At 37.8% G+C, this 19,058-nt stretch overlaps 1 protein-coding gene across 1 annotated transcript in view; it reads right to left on the bottom strand.

Annotated features, from left to right (window-relative positions):
- RTN1 (reticulon 1) overlaps positions 1–8,361 on the bottom strand; it is a 154,309-nt gene extending 145,948 nt beyond the window's left edge. The window contains exon 1 of the mRNA XM_070931626.1: positions 8,097–8,361. Coding sequence (XP_070787727.1) covers positions 8,097–8,280 — 184 coding nt within the window. The 5' untranslated portion in view covers positions 8,281–8,361. The remainder of the gene's footprint in view (positions 1–8,096) is intronic.
- Between the last annotated feature and the right edge of the window lie 10,697 nt (positions 8,362–19,058).

Genomic DNA, 19,058 nt, shown 5'->3' with positions numbered 1-19,058 from the left:
TGCCGGAGCTCTCCTTATATTCTCTCCGGCAGACGCACCGCCCCTAGACAGCTATTCAACTTCCCGCCCGAGGCTGGCAGCCAATCCGGGCGGGTGTCCTTATAAGGACATAACAGTTTTCTTTGTTACCTTCTGGAAGGAGGCTTGATGGTATCTGAAGCAGAACATCTAGATTCAGTTATAGTTTTGTTCCATATAGCATCAATCTTGTGAGCTCTCCTCTTTCTGCTATGTATTCAAAATGGACAGTGATTAGTGTGTGTGTGTGTGTGTGTGTGAGTGTGTGTAGGTATATGTGTGTGTAGGTATATGTGTGTGTGTGTGTGTGTGTGTGTGTGTGTGTATATATATATATATATATATATATATATATATATATATATATAACATGTATATATGTGTGTTGTGTATGTGTTTGGGTAGATATACTTTCTCTTGAGAGCAGGCAACAGAATTTCATTTTTAATGTGGCCCAGTGTGCTCACAGTAAAAAAAAAAAAAAAGACAATAAAAATTATCTTCTTATCTTATCTTACCTTACCTTACCTTACCTTACCTTACCTTACCTTACCTTACCTTACCTTACCTTACCTTACCTTACCTTACCTTACCTTACCTTACCTTACCTTCTTCAACTTTTTTGTATCAATTGAACAGAAAGTTGTAAAATTGTATATATCTGTTTTTAGTATTGTATTTTAACGTTTGATGTAAGTGTATGTGTTTTGGGGGGTTTTTTGTCTCTTGACTTCTTTTGCTATTGTGTGTTTGGTTTTAAAATGTAAAATACTCAATAAAAATTATTTAAAAAAAAAAAGAGTAACAACAGCATTGTTATTTTCACTTTGTTACTATGGTTAGTTTTACACAAGAATGAATCCTGCAATTATCCATAACGTGTTTCCACTGAGGATGGACAAAACTATCAAAAATCAAAAATCTGTTTGCATACATTTCTGTAATCATGTTCTATGTTTATTATCATAATGATAATTTGTTTATTGTTATTATAGGAAATGATAAAATTTTAGAATTTTAGAATTATTTTGTAATTCTATAGATAATAATACATTTCACTTCTACCGTTGCAAAGAAAAATGTTCCCCTTTGTTACACTTCCAAGAGACACAACTTCCCTTATTCCCATTCTGGGAAGCTCCAGCTCATAATTTTGATAATCACTGCCAGACTGTAATTCTGACTAAGAGTACAATTATTTCTATAGGCATTTTGGTCCCATTGGGTGCCTGCTTCACAGAAATTGGTAGATAATCTTGGTTGATAGTAGGAATTTCTTTGCTGAGCTGACTAATGTTAAATGATTAATTCTGCTTCTTTATGGTATCTAATTTAAATTGCCTATGGCAATGCATTCCTATATAATAAAATACTAGAAATTATTCTTTACTGATCTGAGTAAGCTAATAACTGTTAAATTATATGAAAGTAGTATAAAATACCATATTTGGATCATTTCATCATGGTGTTTTCCATAAGCAGAACAAAAATGTGATGAGTAAGCTTTTAGCTGCCAGCCTTGGGAATCAGTAACTGAGCCAGTATTAAAATCTTAGAAACTCTAGTGCCTTACAATATACTCTAGCATATACATGAGTCAATTGGGAAGCCCAGTAGTAAATGTCAAGCTCCACTTATTTTTATGTGTGAATGGGCATAGCTGCTGCAGCTACCATATTGAATTTTTTATAGATTACATACAGACTCCACTGCCTTTGCCATTGGCAATGTTGGCAAAGCTGATGGAGGTCGAAGTCCAAAACAACTGAAGGGCAGCAGGTTGTTGGCTTGAAGGCATAGATTTGACATTTACTACTGGGCTTCCCAATTGACTCATGTATATGCTAGAGTATATTGTAAGGCACTAGAGTTTCTAAGATTTTAATACTGGCTCAGTTACTGATTCCCAAGGCTGGCAGCTAAAAGCTTACTCATCACATTTTTGTTCTGCTTATGGAAAACACCATGATGAAATGATTTTAAAGTACATTTATATAAGCTGTTAACTTGTATAAATTCTAATAGTGAATTCTTACACGATACTGAATCAAAATATGCTTTGCTTTGGGTGGCTTAATTTATTCTATGAACTCAGCCATTGTGCGTTGAAAATGTAAATATCATTCCTTTTGACCAAGGGATTGGGTATATACTGTAGCACCAATTAAGCTGTAGGCATTTGTTTGTCAACCTAATGTCTAAACAACATGTTTGTGGGAACTTAGATAGGCATTCTGCAATTAGCAGGAACCAGCATGAGTTTGTTGCAGACAAAATATAGCAGCCTAACACTTCCTCTTTCACAATATTATTAGCTTAGTAGATCAGGGAATGCAATAAACATAATGCACCTGGATCTCAGAAAAGCCTTCAATAGAGAGCCTCTATTTATAGAATGATTAAAATATATGTTGGATGATGTCATTTTAAATGGCCTCACAGTTAGCTGATGGAGCCCGCCCACAGATTGCTCTTAATGGCTCCACTTCAACTTGGATAGAAGTATTGAGTGGAATGTTACAGGCTCTGTCATAGGTCCTGTGTGGCTCAACATTTTTGTCAGTTACCTGAATGAGGGAGATGAAGAGACACTTGCAAATTTTGCAAATGATACTAAAGTAGGAGGCATGACTAATACTGTAGATAAAAAAAAGATTTGAAAAGATTTAGACAAGTCAGTAGTGGCTGCAAGGAATAGGATTGAATTTAATAGGAAGACATGTAAAGTTCTTCGTTAGGATAAGGAAATTTAAAGCACATTTATAGGATAGGAAAAGGTTGGGTTGGCAGGGGTACTTGGTTACCTTATTTAAATATTGGAGCATGAATTAACAATGTGATGCACCTGCTAAAAAGAAACACAGATCCCATGAAGTACCAGTAGTTATTTTCCTCTACTCTGATTTGGTTAGGCCTGAGGATTGTGTCCAGTTCTGTGTACTAAAGTAAGGGAAAAAAAGACAGTGACAAATTTGAATGAGTTTAGAGAGGTCTGTCAAGATGGTAAAAGCAAACCCAATGAAGAGCAGTTGTAACTGAGGCCCAGTTGCCAAGTGTCAGACATGATAGAATGGATAATATCATCATGATCATGACCATCATGACCATCATCATGATATCAGCCTTCAAATATCTGAAAGGTTCTCACACAGCACTCTTATCCATTATTTCTTCAAAGGAAGAACTCACTGCACAAATTGTCAGGAAGTGGAATAAGGTACTACACAAAGTAGAATATATTTTCTTCCACTGGAAGTCTTCAAGCAGAGGTTGGATGATCATCTGTTCAAAATAGTGTAGTGATCCTGTACACAATTAGGTGATTACACTAGATGACGTCGAAAATACTTTCCATTCCTATGAATTTAGGATTCTATTTCTGCTCCTACAGTTACTACGTTTTTATAGTAATAAATATTGTAGTCCATCTTTCATGTTGTGCAGCCTCTGAAGATCAGTTTATAGAGAAGAAACCTATAAACCTTGTTTGTTGTAAACAAACGCATATGGGCCAACAGAAGTTCTGATGATCCCTAGATAGCAGCAGAGATATAAACTTTAGTTCTCTGGTTCTTTAGTGGTGGTGGTCTTAATTTTTGCTATAGCTCTAATAACACCCATTAAGGTGAAAAGTGTGAAATAAAAGTTACAAGCTTAATGAACAGCAAGCAATAAAGTATAATCCCCTGAGAAGTCTAGAATCAACATGTCTTCTCTTGAAACCAGTAATAAAGAGGGCAGTCTTATTTCCCTGGGGTGGGAGATTCAAAAGCTTTGTTGAAGAAGTGGAACAGTCAAGACTACACTACATTAGAATTCTCTTGAGTGTAAAGGCTCATCAATTTTAAATATATACATTTAAATTGCTTTAAAACAGGTTCAGTAGAGTAACTTCCCCTAAAGACTCCGAATAATTAGAGTTATTTCTACAGTGGCCATATAGATCTCATCTTTATCCATTTAGTGTTTTGTGTCTGTGCCATTCCCAATGGCCATAAAATGGCACCCATCACCTGAGATCATTACTGACCTTCAATCTGTGCATGTGATGTTCATTAGTACCGACTTTCTGTCTTAAAGGCATTTCCAAATTCTCTTCAGAAATGAGAATAGAAACGGTAGCTTCTTAGATTCAGGCACAAGCAAGGCCTGGCACAAAATATTTTGCTGTCTGAGTGAGAACAGCAAATACCTTTCCTGTCTTCTATCTGGCAGAGATGCCAAGTAGCAAAGTGCTTCAAATTACTTTTTTTGGCAGTAAAAAGATCACTCCTAATGAGTTAAACAAATAATCCTTGATATTGCTTTATGACTCCTAAATGGTGAAGTTTGGGGGGAGCCAAAAAACTGCTCCCTTCATTCTTCTTAATGAAATAGCCAGGTCTAATGATGTTTTATTAGGCAAATGCAATTTTTATTAATTCTGTAACAGCTACAGCATATGTAAGGAATAGATGTCAACTCCTCGACGTTTCTTAGAGTTTTGATTAAAATTTAAGAACAGTGCACCAGTCCCATAAATCAAGTCACACATTTGTGTGGTGATGCCTGCTCTACAAGAGCCCGATAGGCAATTTTATTATGGGGTACATTAACACACATAGCATGGAAACATACTCCCTTATAATAGCATGGGACATACAAGCAAATAGACTGTCACTAACTTTCAATTATTTTACTATTAATGATGAAGACCTACAAAAGGTTTTTCCAAGGGACAGTTCAGAAAATTACTTATTTCATTTAAAAGATCTGTATGGCGGTCCATTTTAGAAAACAACACGCCCAAGTTGTCAAGAACATCAAACTACTGTATTACATATAACATATAACTGTTACATTGTTGTGTGCCTAACAACAATAACAACAACAACAACAACAACAAGACCAGTCTCAATGTGACTGACCGTCCAACATTGTCTTACCACTAATCACTTCATCTTCAAGACTAGGATTGAAATGGAGATCTACAGTGACCCCCCCCAAAGATTAATTGATCCCAATCAATCTTCTTATCAACTATTAAACATCTATTGATGCCCAACCACTAACTGAACTCCTTTCGACACTCAGGCATTTATCACCCCCTTGGATAATTCCATCAACTCTTGGAGGGTTGATACTGACAACTATGGGAAAAACAGTTTAACCAGGGCCTTTAAACTAGAAATTCCTGCATGCAATCTAGGTGCTTTGGGCTTGGGATACAGATCTGCATGGAATATTTATGAAAAAAGGATATCTTTTTTCATAAATATTTATGAAAAAGAATAAGTCCTCCATAAGCACAATGGAGGCTCTGCAACATCCCACAGGCAAGGGGCAGAGCAAGGGACATCATGAAGCTGCAACTGATGATGAGGGCTCTCAAATATTGTGACAGAGAATTTGCCTTGATCCCATCCTTTGATAACTACATTGAAGCCAGACTTCTTAACAGTGAGCTTTTCAGAGTGAGAAAAACATATTATAATGCTACAGTCAACTTAAAAGTCAAAGCAAAAGAGTGAAAGTATATTGGTAACTTAGTTTTGCATGTTTACTGAATTTGCTCTATAAAAATTTATCAGCATATATTATTTATTTTGCAAAGTTATATTCTGCTTTAAATGTGAACCACAACGAAATCCTCAGTGTCTTAACCAGTGTAAATGTGAAGCAATAATAATAAACACTGGCTTGTAAAAGCTATACAGCTTTGATCCTTAAAATGCTAAGCAACAATTGCTAAATTATTGTAATCATCATCAGCTCTGTAATGGAATAATTTACTTTACTAGAGCTGCAGTTTATTGAGGCATAATTTCAAACTATTATGCTCAGACAACATCCGTTACTTTAAAAAATGGTTTAATGTTTGGAATACTACCATCACTCCTTTCATATGTCATCATGTATATATGCAAGTATGTAAGGATATGATTTTATAAAATGGTAGAAATTACCTTTCTATCATTTTATAATACCAAACATCAATAAATGGTTCATATCATGAGATAGCTCACATATGAAATGCTTTCAAAAAGCAGTTTTTAAAAAAGTTTGTTTACAAAGATGAACATTTCTCCAGAGACAAAAAGCATTTATTTAAATTTATTGTCTGTGCAACTCCAATGGGTTCTGGACTGATATTAGAAATTATAGTTCTATTCTATGCATTAATATTACATTTGGGTATGGAACAAATTGGTTTATTATGTTCTTCCAAATGCAAGCAAGTATTGATACATTTTGATGGTACTTAGAGAAATTGGAATGCATGCTTTAAATGATATAGGCCTAGAAATCACAGCAATAAATAACATCTCAACCTTCTGATTCTGTAAACATACAACCATATGGCTAAGTAAGAGAGAAATACCACCAACAAATTATGATGCTGTGGTAGACTTTTTAAAAAAGACACTGATTTAAATAGAAGCAATTAAATGATTGCTTCTGTATCTCCAGTTTTTAGATTTAGTTCATATATAATAAAGAATTTTCTAAACAAATTGCTTTGAAGAAGCAATGTCCAAAAGAACTGAAAGATAAGTCTCTTTTAAGTGCTTTCCTTAGAATCTCTTTAGAAAGTTTTAATCAGAGGGATGAAAGCAATCATTTTGGGATGAAAGGTAGTTGTGTTAATCTGTTGCAGCACAAATAGCAAAGAGCCTTGTGCCAAAAACACATTTATTAGTCTTTAAAGTACTGCAAGACCTTCTAACATTTTAATGCATTAACAAAATTAAAAAAAGATAGTAGAAATTGAGGCTGAGATTACAAAACCACCTCCCCTGGTTTCTATGAGCTTGTAGGCTTTGATAGTGTCAGGTTTCCTGATGCAAGGGAGCTTTTTTCTCTGACCTTTCCATTCCCAACCCTCTAGCAATTAGCCTTCCATGAAATCCATCTAAAGCTCTCTTTTCTCTTTAATATACTTGTCACCTCTCCTTCCTCTTCATTGCAGAATCTCATTTCTAATTAGAGGCTACCAAACAACATATTTTTTTAAAAAAGAAATCTGTACTCAAAGCAAATTAATTTGGCCTCTTACATGGCCATTCATCTCATCCAACAGTTGAACATGTCTCCACATCAGTGCATAGGTTTTACTACACTATTATATTCAAAATAAGCACAAAGATTGGATGAAAAGGGAAAATCATTTTTTATAAAACCATATTGTGGGCTTCTTCCCCAATGTGTAGAAGCTCATCACAGCATAGCTAGTTGTGTATTTCCATCACGGTTAAGAATTCTTTGCAGAATGAGGTCAGTGGGAGGAAAACTCAGCCCATCAATGTAGCTCCTAAGGTAGTGAATGGATATTGCATTGCCTGACTGGGTCCCATCATTTCTCCCAGCCACTCCCACTCCTCAACTTGCTTCACACAAGTTCAGTACTGCAAGATTGCATAAGGACATAAAATCATTTCTTGGCAGGTGAAAATTAAAAACAGAACAAACGTTTAAGGCTCAAAAAATCTTTTGGTTAAAGACAACTCTGTTACTATGAAAAATGTACAGCAAATCTTTAAATTTTAAATTTCAGACTTGGAGGAGGGCCATCTGCAAAGTCCAGAATAGAAGTAGAGACCAACAGTCTATTTGCAGTCTATAGAAATCCAGCACACACAGTCAACCATGTCAAAGAGAAAAGAAATACACATAAAAATCATTTGAGCAAAGGGAAAGTAGCCATATACCAGGGGAACAAAATGTATCCCACTCAGTACAAGCCAATTCTCTCAAATAAAGCTCACCACATTTAAACTAGATTTAAATAAAACGTAAATTACACATTGATGTCTCAGAAATGACTTCTATCCATTCACAGAACACACAAAAGCAGACAACTGAGAGAATGTTAATGTTTCCAACTAAAACATTACACCTCAAAATGCACTGAGAATATGTACTAAAGGCTAAAATGCATGATTATGAATTTGAAGGAGTGGTATGGAACTTTGGAAGGAAACCAAATTTCCTCTCCATCTCTTTCCGAGGCTCCTATTCTGCGCCGCCCTTAGCGTTCGAAATAGGCGCAGGATACGTGCAGCCCTTTGTTTAGCATCTTTCGGTACCTCGCCTTTTACCTGTGGATGCAGTTGCCATGGCAACGGGCGGAGGTTGCTCGGCGGCTCTGAATGCCGGTGCCGGTGCCTGCGCCCCTTCGCCTTCCCAGCGCCTCGGAGACGCTCCGGCTGTACTCTCATCTTCCGCCCCATCCCCAGCCCGATGCTCCTCGGAGCTCTGGAGATCCGGCGGCGGCGACGACATTCTAGCTAGGTCGCAGGGCGGATTAGCTCAGCAGTCAAAACTGGAGGATGCGGGGTGGTGGGGAGGGAAAAGAAGAGAGGAAAGAAGGCGGCGGCAAGGGCGGCCGCCGGGGCGTGCGTTCGTGTGACTGCTAGCAACTACCGCAGGAGCCGCTCTGGGAAGACTGGGCGGCTGCCTGGAGAAGAGACGGCTGCTTGGGTAGTAATCTTACGGCTGTGCCTCCGCCGCTAGCGCCTTTTACGCAGGTGCACCTTGGGCGTTGAGTTGGAGTCTCCAGCCCTTGCGTCACCCGCTGGCTGGCATATCATAGAGCAGGGAAAGAGCTGCTTGCCCCTTTAAACTCTGCCCCGTTTAACCGCTTCGTCTCAGTGGCAGGAGGCCTAGACAGATTCCTTTTTGAGTGCTGGAACAAAACGAAAACAAACCCCAGATGGAGAATCTGGCTTTGTGAAAGGTTCCCTCATGCATTGCCACAACCCTCAATGCACTCTGACAGAGATACTTAAAGCTTGTTTATATATATATATATATATATATATACTAGTTCATGCATGCATATTTATCCACCCATACAGCTAAACTTCTGATTAATGGATATTTAAAACCAGTTTTTTAAAATGGCCTTTAATATATTCTGTTGTACTAGGACTGGATTTTTTTTTTTTTTTAATTTGATTTATATGCCACCCTTCTCCGGAGACTCAGGGCGGCTTACAATGCGTTAAGCAATAGCCTTCATACTTTTGTATATTTATACAAAGTCAGCTTATTGCCCCCACAAACTGGGTCCTCATTTAATCTACCTTAGAAAGGATGGAAGGCTGAGTCAACCTTGAGCCTGGTAAGATTCGAACCTGCAATAATTGCAGGCAACTGTGTTAATAACAGGGTGCTTTAAACCACTGTACTACCAAGGCTCTTTTAAGACAGAAAGTTGCAAAGCGGAATAGAAAAGGTAATGATCAACCTACTAATTACATTTTAGAATCTACCTATTGTAATGTACAATAGGTAGGATACAGAATGGTGCCTTGGAGATCTATCTAGCCAAAGAGAATCTGTTCTGCTAAAGAGCAGCTCCACAAGGTTTCAGACAGTCTGTTCCAAGTCTCTTTGGAAGATGCTAGAGAACAAAGGAGTTTTCTGCTACTGAGCCATGATATCATTCCACTGCTAGAATTCTGTTAAGTCATTCTGACTACTGCTTTTTTTGTACCACACAGTATATGGCTACTAAAAGATGACAAAAGTATGCAAGTTTTTTCATGACAAGACCCATGAAATTGTTTCAAAGCAAAATTTATCTTCATCCTTGGAGATAATTGTATTCTTTGCCCTAGATTTCCATCAACACCAAAATAAAGCGAGCACAGAAACAAATGTGTATACATTAAAAAAATGAACAAAGAGGCACTGAATACTTTCTATAGAATTGGGGGGAAATGAGAAATTGCTCTCCGAGCTTGGTTGCTTGCTTGCAGATGTTTCATTACCTGACTAAATAATATAACCTTGTCAGATAATGAAATGTCTGCAAGCAAACAACCAAACTCAGAGAGCTTGGACTCTACACTTCAATCCAAAAATGCATATATTCTCTTCTAAAATTGAAAATGCTTGGTGTTCAGGAGCTTGGATAATACCATCACCAGCAGTAGACAGATGTTGCTGTTCTACTGAACCCAACTAAAGCAGAAAGACCAAGCTGCTGGTATTTTTAGCAGGTTTGGCCACCACAGTGGCTTTGTGCTGCCTGCTAAGCAGCAATTATTGTTAAAAAGCATTGTTCCATTCCATGCAGGATGAGCTGCCTCAAAAAGGACAGCCCCCTGTTGGAAACATTTTTGCTAGATGCTGATGCTGCTTTGTTCATTTATTAATTGTCTGTTTAGACTTTTTGTATTGTTGCTGTTTTGCTGGTTTTAACCTAGCAATTACATCTTACTAATAATTCAGCTTGATTATTCCCTTTTGAATAGGAAATGAAAAATTAGTGAGATTTTAGGACTTCTCTCAGAAAAACAGGACCAGAGGTACTCTAGGCTTTACTTGTCTGAGAAATCTTGCAGAAAGCATGGAATAAAAACAAACTAAATTAAACAGCAATGGATGAGGGATAAGCTGTATTAAATAGATTATATCTGTGTTTTTTTTTTATCAGCTACAACAGAAATGGGTCACCTGCAGCTTCCGGCTACCTATGGACCCTAAGGGCTCTTTTTGCAACTACCAGAGTTGCCTCAGGCCATTATCTCTGAGAATTTGTGACATAATCTGTCATAATTTCAAAACAGGAAACTTATAGTGCAAGTCCTATAATAGACTTGATGGCACATAATCATCATTCACCCTGTTTGTATAATTGCATTAACTGTGACTTGCAGGCTAACACAAAATATTAAATGCAGCCTCAGGCTACCAAAGATTTCTACCTTTGCCCTGGCTCAAATCTTTCTAAATACTACCTGCCATTTCTGTTTTTTAAACAATCATGTTTGACTTGTTAGAATATAGAAAATATTGAAATTGTGCTTATAATCATAATTTTATTTGTGGGTGTGCAGATCTGTAATCTGCCTGAAGGAGAACCTTAACTTATAATACTGTATAATGTTGTCCCAGTGTGGGAAAGGACCTTACAAAAGCATGTCACTTTGCTTCAGCTTCAGCTTCCAACATATAAGCTGTATATGTGCAGAAGTTACTTTGCTGAGTGAAGTAATGCAACTTCTCTGCCCTGCCAAACTGATGTGGATTGTTTTTTACTTTGTAGAGGTATACAAAAATACGGTTTACACAGATATCCCTTCAAATATCTGCTAGGCTCTATTTGAACTATATTCATATAAAATAAATGCACTGCTCAAAAAAATAAAGGGAACACAAGCAGAAGACATCCGAGATCTGAATGAATGAAATAGCCTTATTAAATACTTTGTTCGTTACATACAGTAGTTTTGTGTTCTCTTTAGTTGTTTGAGCAGTGTATAAACTACTGTATGTAAAGAACAAAGTATTTAATAAGGCTATTTCATTCATTCAGATCTCAGATGTCTTCTGCTTGTGTTCCCTTTATTTTTTTGAGCAGTATATATTTACATCCTACATGAAACATAATGCAATGTCGCCTGATGTAATTTTTTCCCCCATGGTCACATCCACTATTTATTGCACTGCTTTCTCCAGGCTAGTACCCAAAAGCGTAGTGTGGCCCTTCTTCAAAACAAATTCTGCAACTCCTCCCTAAAATGGCTCTCAGTTAGTGATGTATGTCAAAAGTAATAAACCACAACATTTTTGGGTGACACATAGCATTCACTATCAACTGACAACAACTATTCTTGAAAGCACGCACCCTTCTTGTGCAAATTTCAGAGGGTCAGAGGCCTGCTGTCATGTGGCCTCTGGAAGTAACATGAGAGAGGTATGTTCTCATGCAACCTCTGAAATTTCCATAACAACGTGGTGTACTTTTGGGGACTTTTCAGAAGCTGCAGAGAATGTTCTCTGAGCCACTTCAAGAACAAAGGGTTCATGAGACTTGGGTCGGATGCAGGGGCCTGTCAAAAGAAAGACAACAGCACCTTGTTACAGGAGTGAAATGTAACAGGTACTGGACAACCGGTAGCAGAAATTTTGAGCAGTTCGGAGAACCGGTAGCAGAAATCTTGAGTAGTTTGGAGAACCGGCAAATACCATCTCTGGCTGGCCCCAGAGTGGGGTGGGAATGGAGATTTTGCAATATCCTTCCCCCAGGAGTGGGGAGAGAAAGGGGATTTTGCAGTATCCTTCCCCTGGAGTGGGGAGGGAATGGAGATTTTGCAATATCCTTCCCCTAGAAGGTGGTAATGGAGATTTTGCAGTATCCTTCCCCTGGAATGGGGAGGGAATGGAGATTTTGCAGTATCCTTCCCCTGGGGTGGGGAGGGAATGGAGATTTTGCAGTATCCTTCCTCTGCCATGCCCACCAAGCCACGCCCACAGAACCAGTAGTAAAAAAATTTGGATTTCACCACTGCCTTGTTAGCCTTAAACATTGGCAGATCCAAGTGTGCCTTGCCCAAACAGACTCCAAGCTGGAAAGGCACCTCACTGGCCACTCAGCCAAAAGAGAAGCAGCTTTAAAAGATGGAGAATTCCTCTACATACAGTTCAAAACATATTGGGGGTTGTAATGAGTTATTTCATTGGTTAAAATCATTTGACACATCTCTGACGTAGTGTACACGTGCAGTAGCTCTATTATGTAACATGTAACTTCCCATAGTTTCTTAGTATGATCTCATTAATGATTACTTAAATATTCTGGAAGTGTGTTTTTTTTTCATTGTAATAGATTTCCAGGTCACTAAAGGTCAAGCCAGTGTCTTGACAGCTTTGAACCAGTTCATATGAGTCTATTCATACCTCATTCATAGCTTGCTTTTTTATTTCAAGAAATAAAAATATTCTAGTTACTGAAAATAACTGGAAAAAAACCTTCTAGTTACTGAAAACATTAATGAGAGCGCCCCACCCCCACCCCGCTGCCATCAGCCTGACGATAAATGGCACGTGGCAGATCACCCACATAATTGGACTGTATTTTTAAAAAATTAATGAATATGTAAAAATTTTTTGTTTTGTTCAGAGCATGTGACACACCAGCAGAGTCAAATTAGGCATTTTCTGAATTTTTGTCACACTAAGGAAAAAAGGTTCACCATTATTGTTCTAGGACTTGAAGAGGATGCCCATTTGTGGTGGATCTGCCAAACTATAGTTTAAATTTCTTCTACTTAAAACAGAGGCAAAAGTTCTGAAGTAGAACTTCTCATAGGAGTGGAAAGGACCTTGATGATCTTCGAGTCCAACCCCTGCCCATGGCAGGAGACCTTATGTCCTCCTGGATAAATGGTTGTCCAATCCTTTCTTGAAAACCTCCAGCAATGGTGCACCCACAACTCTAGGTGGCAAGATGTTCCATTGGTTAATTGTTCTCACTGTCAAGAATTGTAGGATATTTCTGCCGGTTGCCAGCAGTTCAGCAGTTTGATTCTCACTGGCTCAAGGTTGACTCGGCCTTCCATCCGAGTCAGCCTTCCATCCTTCCATTCTTCCATCCTTCCGAGGTCAATAAAATGAGGATCCAGATTGTTGGGGACAATGTGCTGATTCTGCAAAACACTTAGAGAGAGCTGTAAAGCGCTGTGAAGCAGTATATAAGTCTAAGTGCTATTGCTATCAGCCAACTACAATAATTTTTGAAGCTCTTTGGTGCAACAGTTCCCTTTTTCTGGAATTGGTTGGTACCAAATCTCAAAAAAGTGTTTATATATATTTCTAGCTTAATATTACCTTAAGATGAATTCTGGTGGCAAATTAAATTGTGGGATCTTCCAGAGCCAATTTCTCCCAATTTGATAGTTTCAAATTTCAATTTGATGAGCAACTATGACTTCCTGCACCTTCCCTTCCCTCCCCCCACCCCCCACTTAGATTTTGTAGCCCAGCCAAATAAAATCAATTGTTAAGGTTGCTTTGCAACAAACTTGTAGACACTTTTTACAGTAAATGGTGTTCCCAGATCTCTTGTTTGCAGGAAGTCAGTCCTCAAATGAGTCTGCTTATGGCTGAAACATCTTCTCTGTGCAGACAGTTCAATTAAGCTGTTTGATCTAGAAAAGCTGACTGCCATATTTTCATCCAACCACCGTGAAAGTAGCTATCTCTAACCCTCAAAACAAAACAGATCTGCCAATAGAGTAAAATCTGAAATGACAGAAAAGGAGAGAAAGATCCTTTGAAAATCCACATACTCTTTAAAAGATTAAGCAATAAGCGGTATCCTTGATCTGGACTTCTTTCCTCTGTACAAGTATACTGAAAGACAGGAATTTTAGGTATAATAAACTAAACTGTGTTGTAATTTATTTCTTATCAGAACTATTGTAACAAGAACATTTGGGGTACATCACATTCATTTTTTTTGTTGGGCAAGTAGGAGGAAATTTGATATGTCCAAAACTGCAAGATAGTGTGTTGATAGCAATTGTTTTTCACCTTTGGTTTCCTTTCTTTCCTCCATAGTCTCCTGAGTTCATATCAATAAAGTTCAGTGATGTTGAATCCCTTTCACAAAAGCAACTGGCACCTCATTCTTTGTAATGCACCATCTATAAACAATATACATGGAAGTAACTGACCCTGTGATTTAAAGGCTGCCTCTAAGAGCCCACAGAATATTTTAGTTGCTATTAGACCAGTGGTGAAATCCAATTTTTTTTACTACTGGTTCTGTGGGCGTGGCTTGGTGGGCATGGTGTGGCTTGGTGGGCGTGGCAAGGGAAGGATACTGCAAAATCTCCATTCCCACCCCATTCTGGGGCCAGCCAGAGGTGGTATTTGCTGGTTCTCCGAACTACTCAAAATTTCCGCTACCAGTTCTCCAGAATTTGTCAGAACCTGCTGGATTTCACTCCTGTTTTAGACTTTACTTCAGATTTTGTGCATTTAACAGAGATAGTCAGAAGCCATTTTTTTCAAACTTTAGCAGAACAATCAAGCAGTTTAATTTTCCTGGCTTCCCTAACTGTTTTACATTCTCCCCTTTTTTCATTGTCCCTGCTTTATGAATATTTCAGTTTCTTTCTCTTTCAGTTCAAAGCCACTTTACAATATCAATATCTTAGCAAGCCATGACAATATATGTGTATGCCTAGCATGTTTATACCTGTCCATATTGTTAAATATTAAAACTATGGAACTCTAGAGTTAAGAAAGGGCTTAAAGTTATACTGGCCATTATCAATCATAGTGACAGCTCAATATTTGCTGACTTTTCACTCTGGCAGGTATAGTTTTTATCTTCTTCTCTTCCATAGTCTTCAGCTCCACCAATAGATTTCTGCCCTATGAAGGTCCTGTGATGCCTCCTCCTCTTCACCAGACTTCTTAGGGTAGTGCCCAAACAATTATTTTTGGCAATCTTCCATCTGTTTCCATACTAATTCAATTCAGGTTTACCAGCCCATTATGAGTTTTACTAAAACAAATTCAACTTCAACAATCAATTGCTGTCTGTTCATTTCAGCCATTTTAGCTGCAAACCTTCAGCTCCATTTCTAATCCTGTCATTTTTTTCCCAATCTTTTTCTTCCCAGACACCTCTCTGACAGTGTTTAAAACTCTACTTCCAATGTCAACATAGCATCTGATATGACCCAGCCCTTGTATAGTCCATTATCCTCCTGTGACAGCCTGTTGTTGTTTTTTTTGAGGGTATGCCTGCATGATTACATAAAGAGCCAGCAAAAAGCTATGGCAGAGACTGGACTTATTGTAATGTTTACTACATGGAGGTGAAAATCATGCATATGTCTGCACGTTCACACTGTGGAACAGTAATGTATCCATTGTGGATAGCCTTTGGTTGGTGTCCTTTACCTCCATTCTGATGCTCTCCTATAAAAGAGATACTTTCCTTGAAATAAATGAAAAAGGAAGAATATATTGGAGGCATCTGTTTTAGACAGAGAAAACAAGAAAGCAAGAGAGGATCTGCTATAGGTTATATTTGCCTGAGACTTTACCAGACTCAAAAAAGAATCACGTACAGATTTCTAGGGTCTGTTCTGAGAGGAGGCAAAGTAACTCAGAATACCAATCCTGCAAAAGAATAATAAAAAAAAAAAAACCTTAAAAGTAAATTTCAGAGGAAGAAAAATCAACAGTAATGCCAGTCAGCAGCTAGATAGAGGGCAGCTCATCAGGATACAGAACATACTAAGTTTCAGCCTCAATTATCAAAGCTGTATTGGAGATGCTCCAGGTGAAATTAAAGGCTCTCTTTGAAACAAGCAAGGCTATGATTAAATAAGAAATCCAATTTCAACTTGTGTATGAAGTTGAGATGCCCAAAATCCAGGCACAAAATTCTAGTGCACTGTTTAGGGCACCTCAACATTTGCAGAAAGTCACAAGTTATTTTTGAGTTAATTAGGCTGAGAATTCTTGATCCTCTTATTAACCCAAGTACTAATTCACTGGGGAGGTAGTCACTTGTTTTCTCAACAGAGAGAATGTGCAGTTGTTTTGTACGTGTAACCTTTTATGAATTCCTATCCTGTTTCCTAAGCTCCTACAAGCCCATTATATCACTCCTGTTGATCTTGAAAAATAAGTTCATAGCCAATCAGTTGTTCATTTCAGTAGTCCAATACAAGAACAGAATGGCATTCAGAGAATGCCTCCTTGTTCATTCATTCATGTTGTATATATTTTGCCTACTAATTCCCCCCCCCCCCCCAACATGAGTGTTTGCTTCTAATGATGAATAATTATAAAGCAGCCGAAGCTATGCAAACAATAGGAAAAACTGGTTGGAGAGAAGGAATCAGAAGGCAGCTTGGGACACATTCTCATGTTTTGCAGAGCTTCAGCACTGTAAATAGTAAAATTATCTTTTATTCAAAACCAACTCAGCCACTTATCAGAGGAACAGTGTGATATCACAAAGAGTAAAGGAATCCCTAGAGCTGCAGAGAAATCCAATGCTGAAATGTCTTGGATTCATAGCATCCATGAAAAACCTTCCTAAATGGCTGGATGATATATATTAAATCCAGAATATAAACGTGAATAACCTGTAGAAGCATTATAAACTAAGGCTTTATTGATAAGGAACCACAAGAATTTGCTAGAAAATTCTTCAATGCATTTTACAGTATATGGATTGGAGACACATGTAAAAAAGTGACATCTGGTGGCATAGAAGTGACACTTCACATACCCCAAAGAGTTTTTGGAGCTTGGATGGGCAAATAATTTTGCTCAGGCAAAATTGTACAAATGGAATTGGTGATTGGTGATTGTACCTTCAATAAACAATAATTAAATCTTGCTTTAATGTATGTCCAGTCAGTGTCTTTTTGATATCTTTATTTACAGATTTGCAAGTTCAATGTAATGTGGTACAGCATATGCAACAAGCAACTATGTTAAATGATACTTTCTCTTAAATGTCTTCTAAAAGACAACTATATTCATAATCTTGCTGAAATACAATGACTTGATCCATTCAAAAAGTCCTGTAAATCAGTTTAAGCACTGACTTCACAGTTACTATGTATGACTCACAATGACAAATTTCATATTACTTTATCTTGAATATGCTGTTGCTAAGAGTCTAAAATAATGGCATCATCTTGAATATGTATCATCTGGTATACACCAAGAGATAAAAGACAAATTAATCTTCCAAATATTGGAAGCTGAGGCAAAATCTCAATAACTGGGACTGTAGTTTTTACATCTGTAGTCAAAATTATTTTATTAATTTTAATCATGAAACTGTAAGCAAATCAGAGAATGTTACAAACTTCTAGAATGCTACTCAGCCTGTTTCTAGTATTATACATGCTACCCCCACTTTGTAAATGTTTAGTAGCCTTCCTATTGCTTTCCTACATCATAGTAATTATAGGTAGTACTCAATTTATGTCAATTGAGCCCATAATTTATGTTGCTAAGTGAAAAATTTGTTAAGTGAGTTTTGCCCCATTTTACGACCTTTCTTGCCACAGTTGTTAAGTGAATCACTGCAGTTGTTAAATTAGTAACATGGTTGTTAAATTAATCTGATTTCCCCATTGACTTTGCTGGTTAGAAGGTTGCAAAACGTGATCACATGACTCCAGGGCACTGCAACTATCACAAATATGAGTTAATTGCCAAGTGGCCGAATTTTGATCACAGAGATGCTGCAATGGTCATGTGAAAAACGGTCATAAGTCACTTTTTTCAGTGCCATTGTAACTTTGAACCGTTACTAAGCAAACTGTTGTAAGTTGAGGACTATCTGTATTGCCTTCATTATTTTTATACATAAGCATATTTAAATGTAAGTTTTACTAGTTACAATGGCAGATTTGTAAAATTTGATTCTTATTAACTAGTATGGATAGCATTTATTTTAACTTTTATCAGAAAAGGTTACATTTTGTTTCATAAAACAGGCAAAATGCCACCCACCTCCAAGGGTGGCTTGTCTGCCTTTTGTACTAGAATTAAATCCAATCAATATAAAAAATGATGATGGGTGCAATTAAATCTATGCTTACTCCAAAGTAAATCTGACTGGGGTAAGTAAAATTTGAAGAATGTGTGCACTAAAAGAGAGAGGATGCAGACGTTTGCATTTAATTAATTACAGCCTCTCTGAAGCCAATTGAGATTTTTCTTGCCCAAAGACACAGTGCAAACTCCAGCCAAGTTTAAAACCCCTTGCCTGAAAAGCCCAAGCTTCCATGAAACCGCAGTGCTTGTCATTAATCGCAAGAAGACACCTTTGCCACAATAAAGAGCAACAAACCACCCTTAAGACCAGGAGTCCCCAAACTTGGCAGCTTTAAGACTTGTGGACTTCAACTCCCAGAATTCTCCAGCCAGCTATCTGGGAGTTGAAGTCCACAAGTCTTAAAGCTGCCAAGTTTGAAGACCTCTGCTTAAGACCAAAAAAATAAAAACACATCCCCTCCCCACCCCCACCCCCCAAAAAAGAGTGCGTCATATATTCAGCCTTTGCCAACATCCCGACAGGACTAGCTTGCAACTCTATGAAAATTCCGCTAAGGCAGTATTTCTCAACCTTGGCCACTTGAAGATGAGTGGACTTCAACTCATCCAGTCAGCTATGCTGGCTGGGGAATTCTGGGAGTTGAAGTCCACTCATCTTCAAGTGGCCAAGGTTGAGAAACACTGCGCTAAGGGATGGGGGGAGGGGGGGAGGGAGGGAGGAA

The sequence above is a fragment of the Pituophis catenifer genome, unplaced genomic scaffold (genome assembly GCF_029215685.1).
Source record: "Pituophis catenifer annectens isolate HBS135680 unplaced genomic scaffold, rPitCat1.0.hap2 SCAF_1, whole genome shotgun sequence".
In the NCBI taxonomy this organism is placed as follows: Eukaryota; Metazoa; Chordata; class Lepidosauria; order Squamata; family Colubridae; genus Pituophis; species Pituophis catenifer.
Note: the sequence above shows the minus strand (reverse complement) of the source record. Positions and strands in the feature narration are given on the sequence as shown.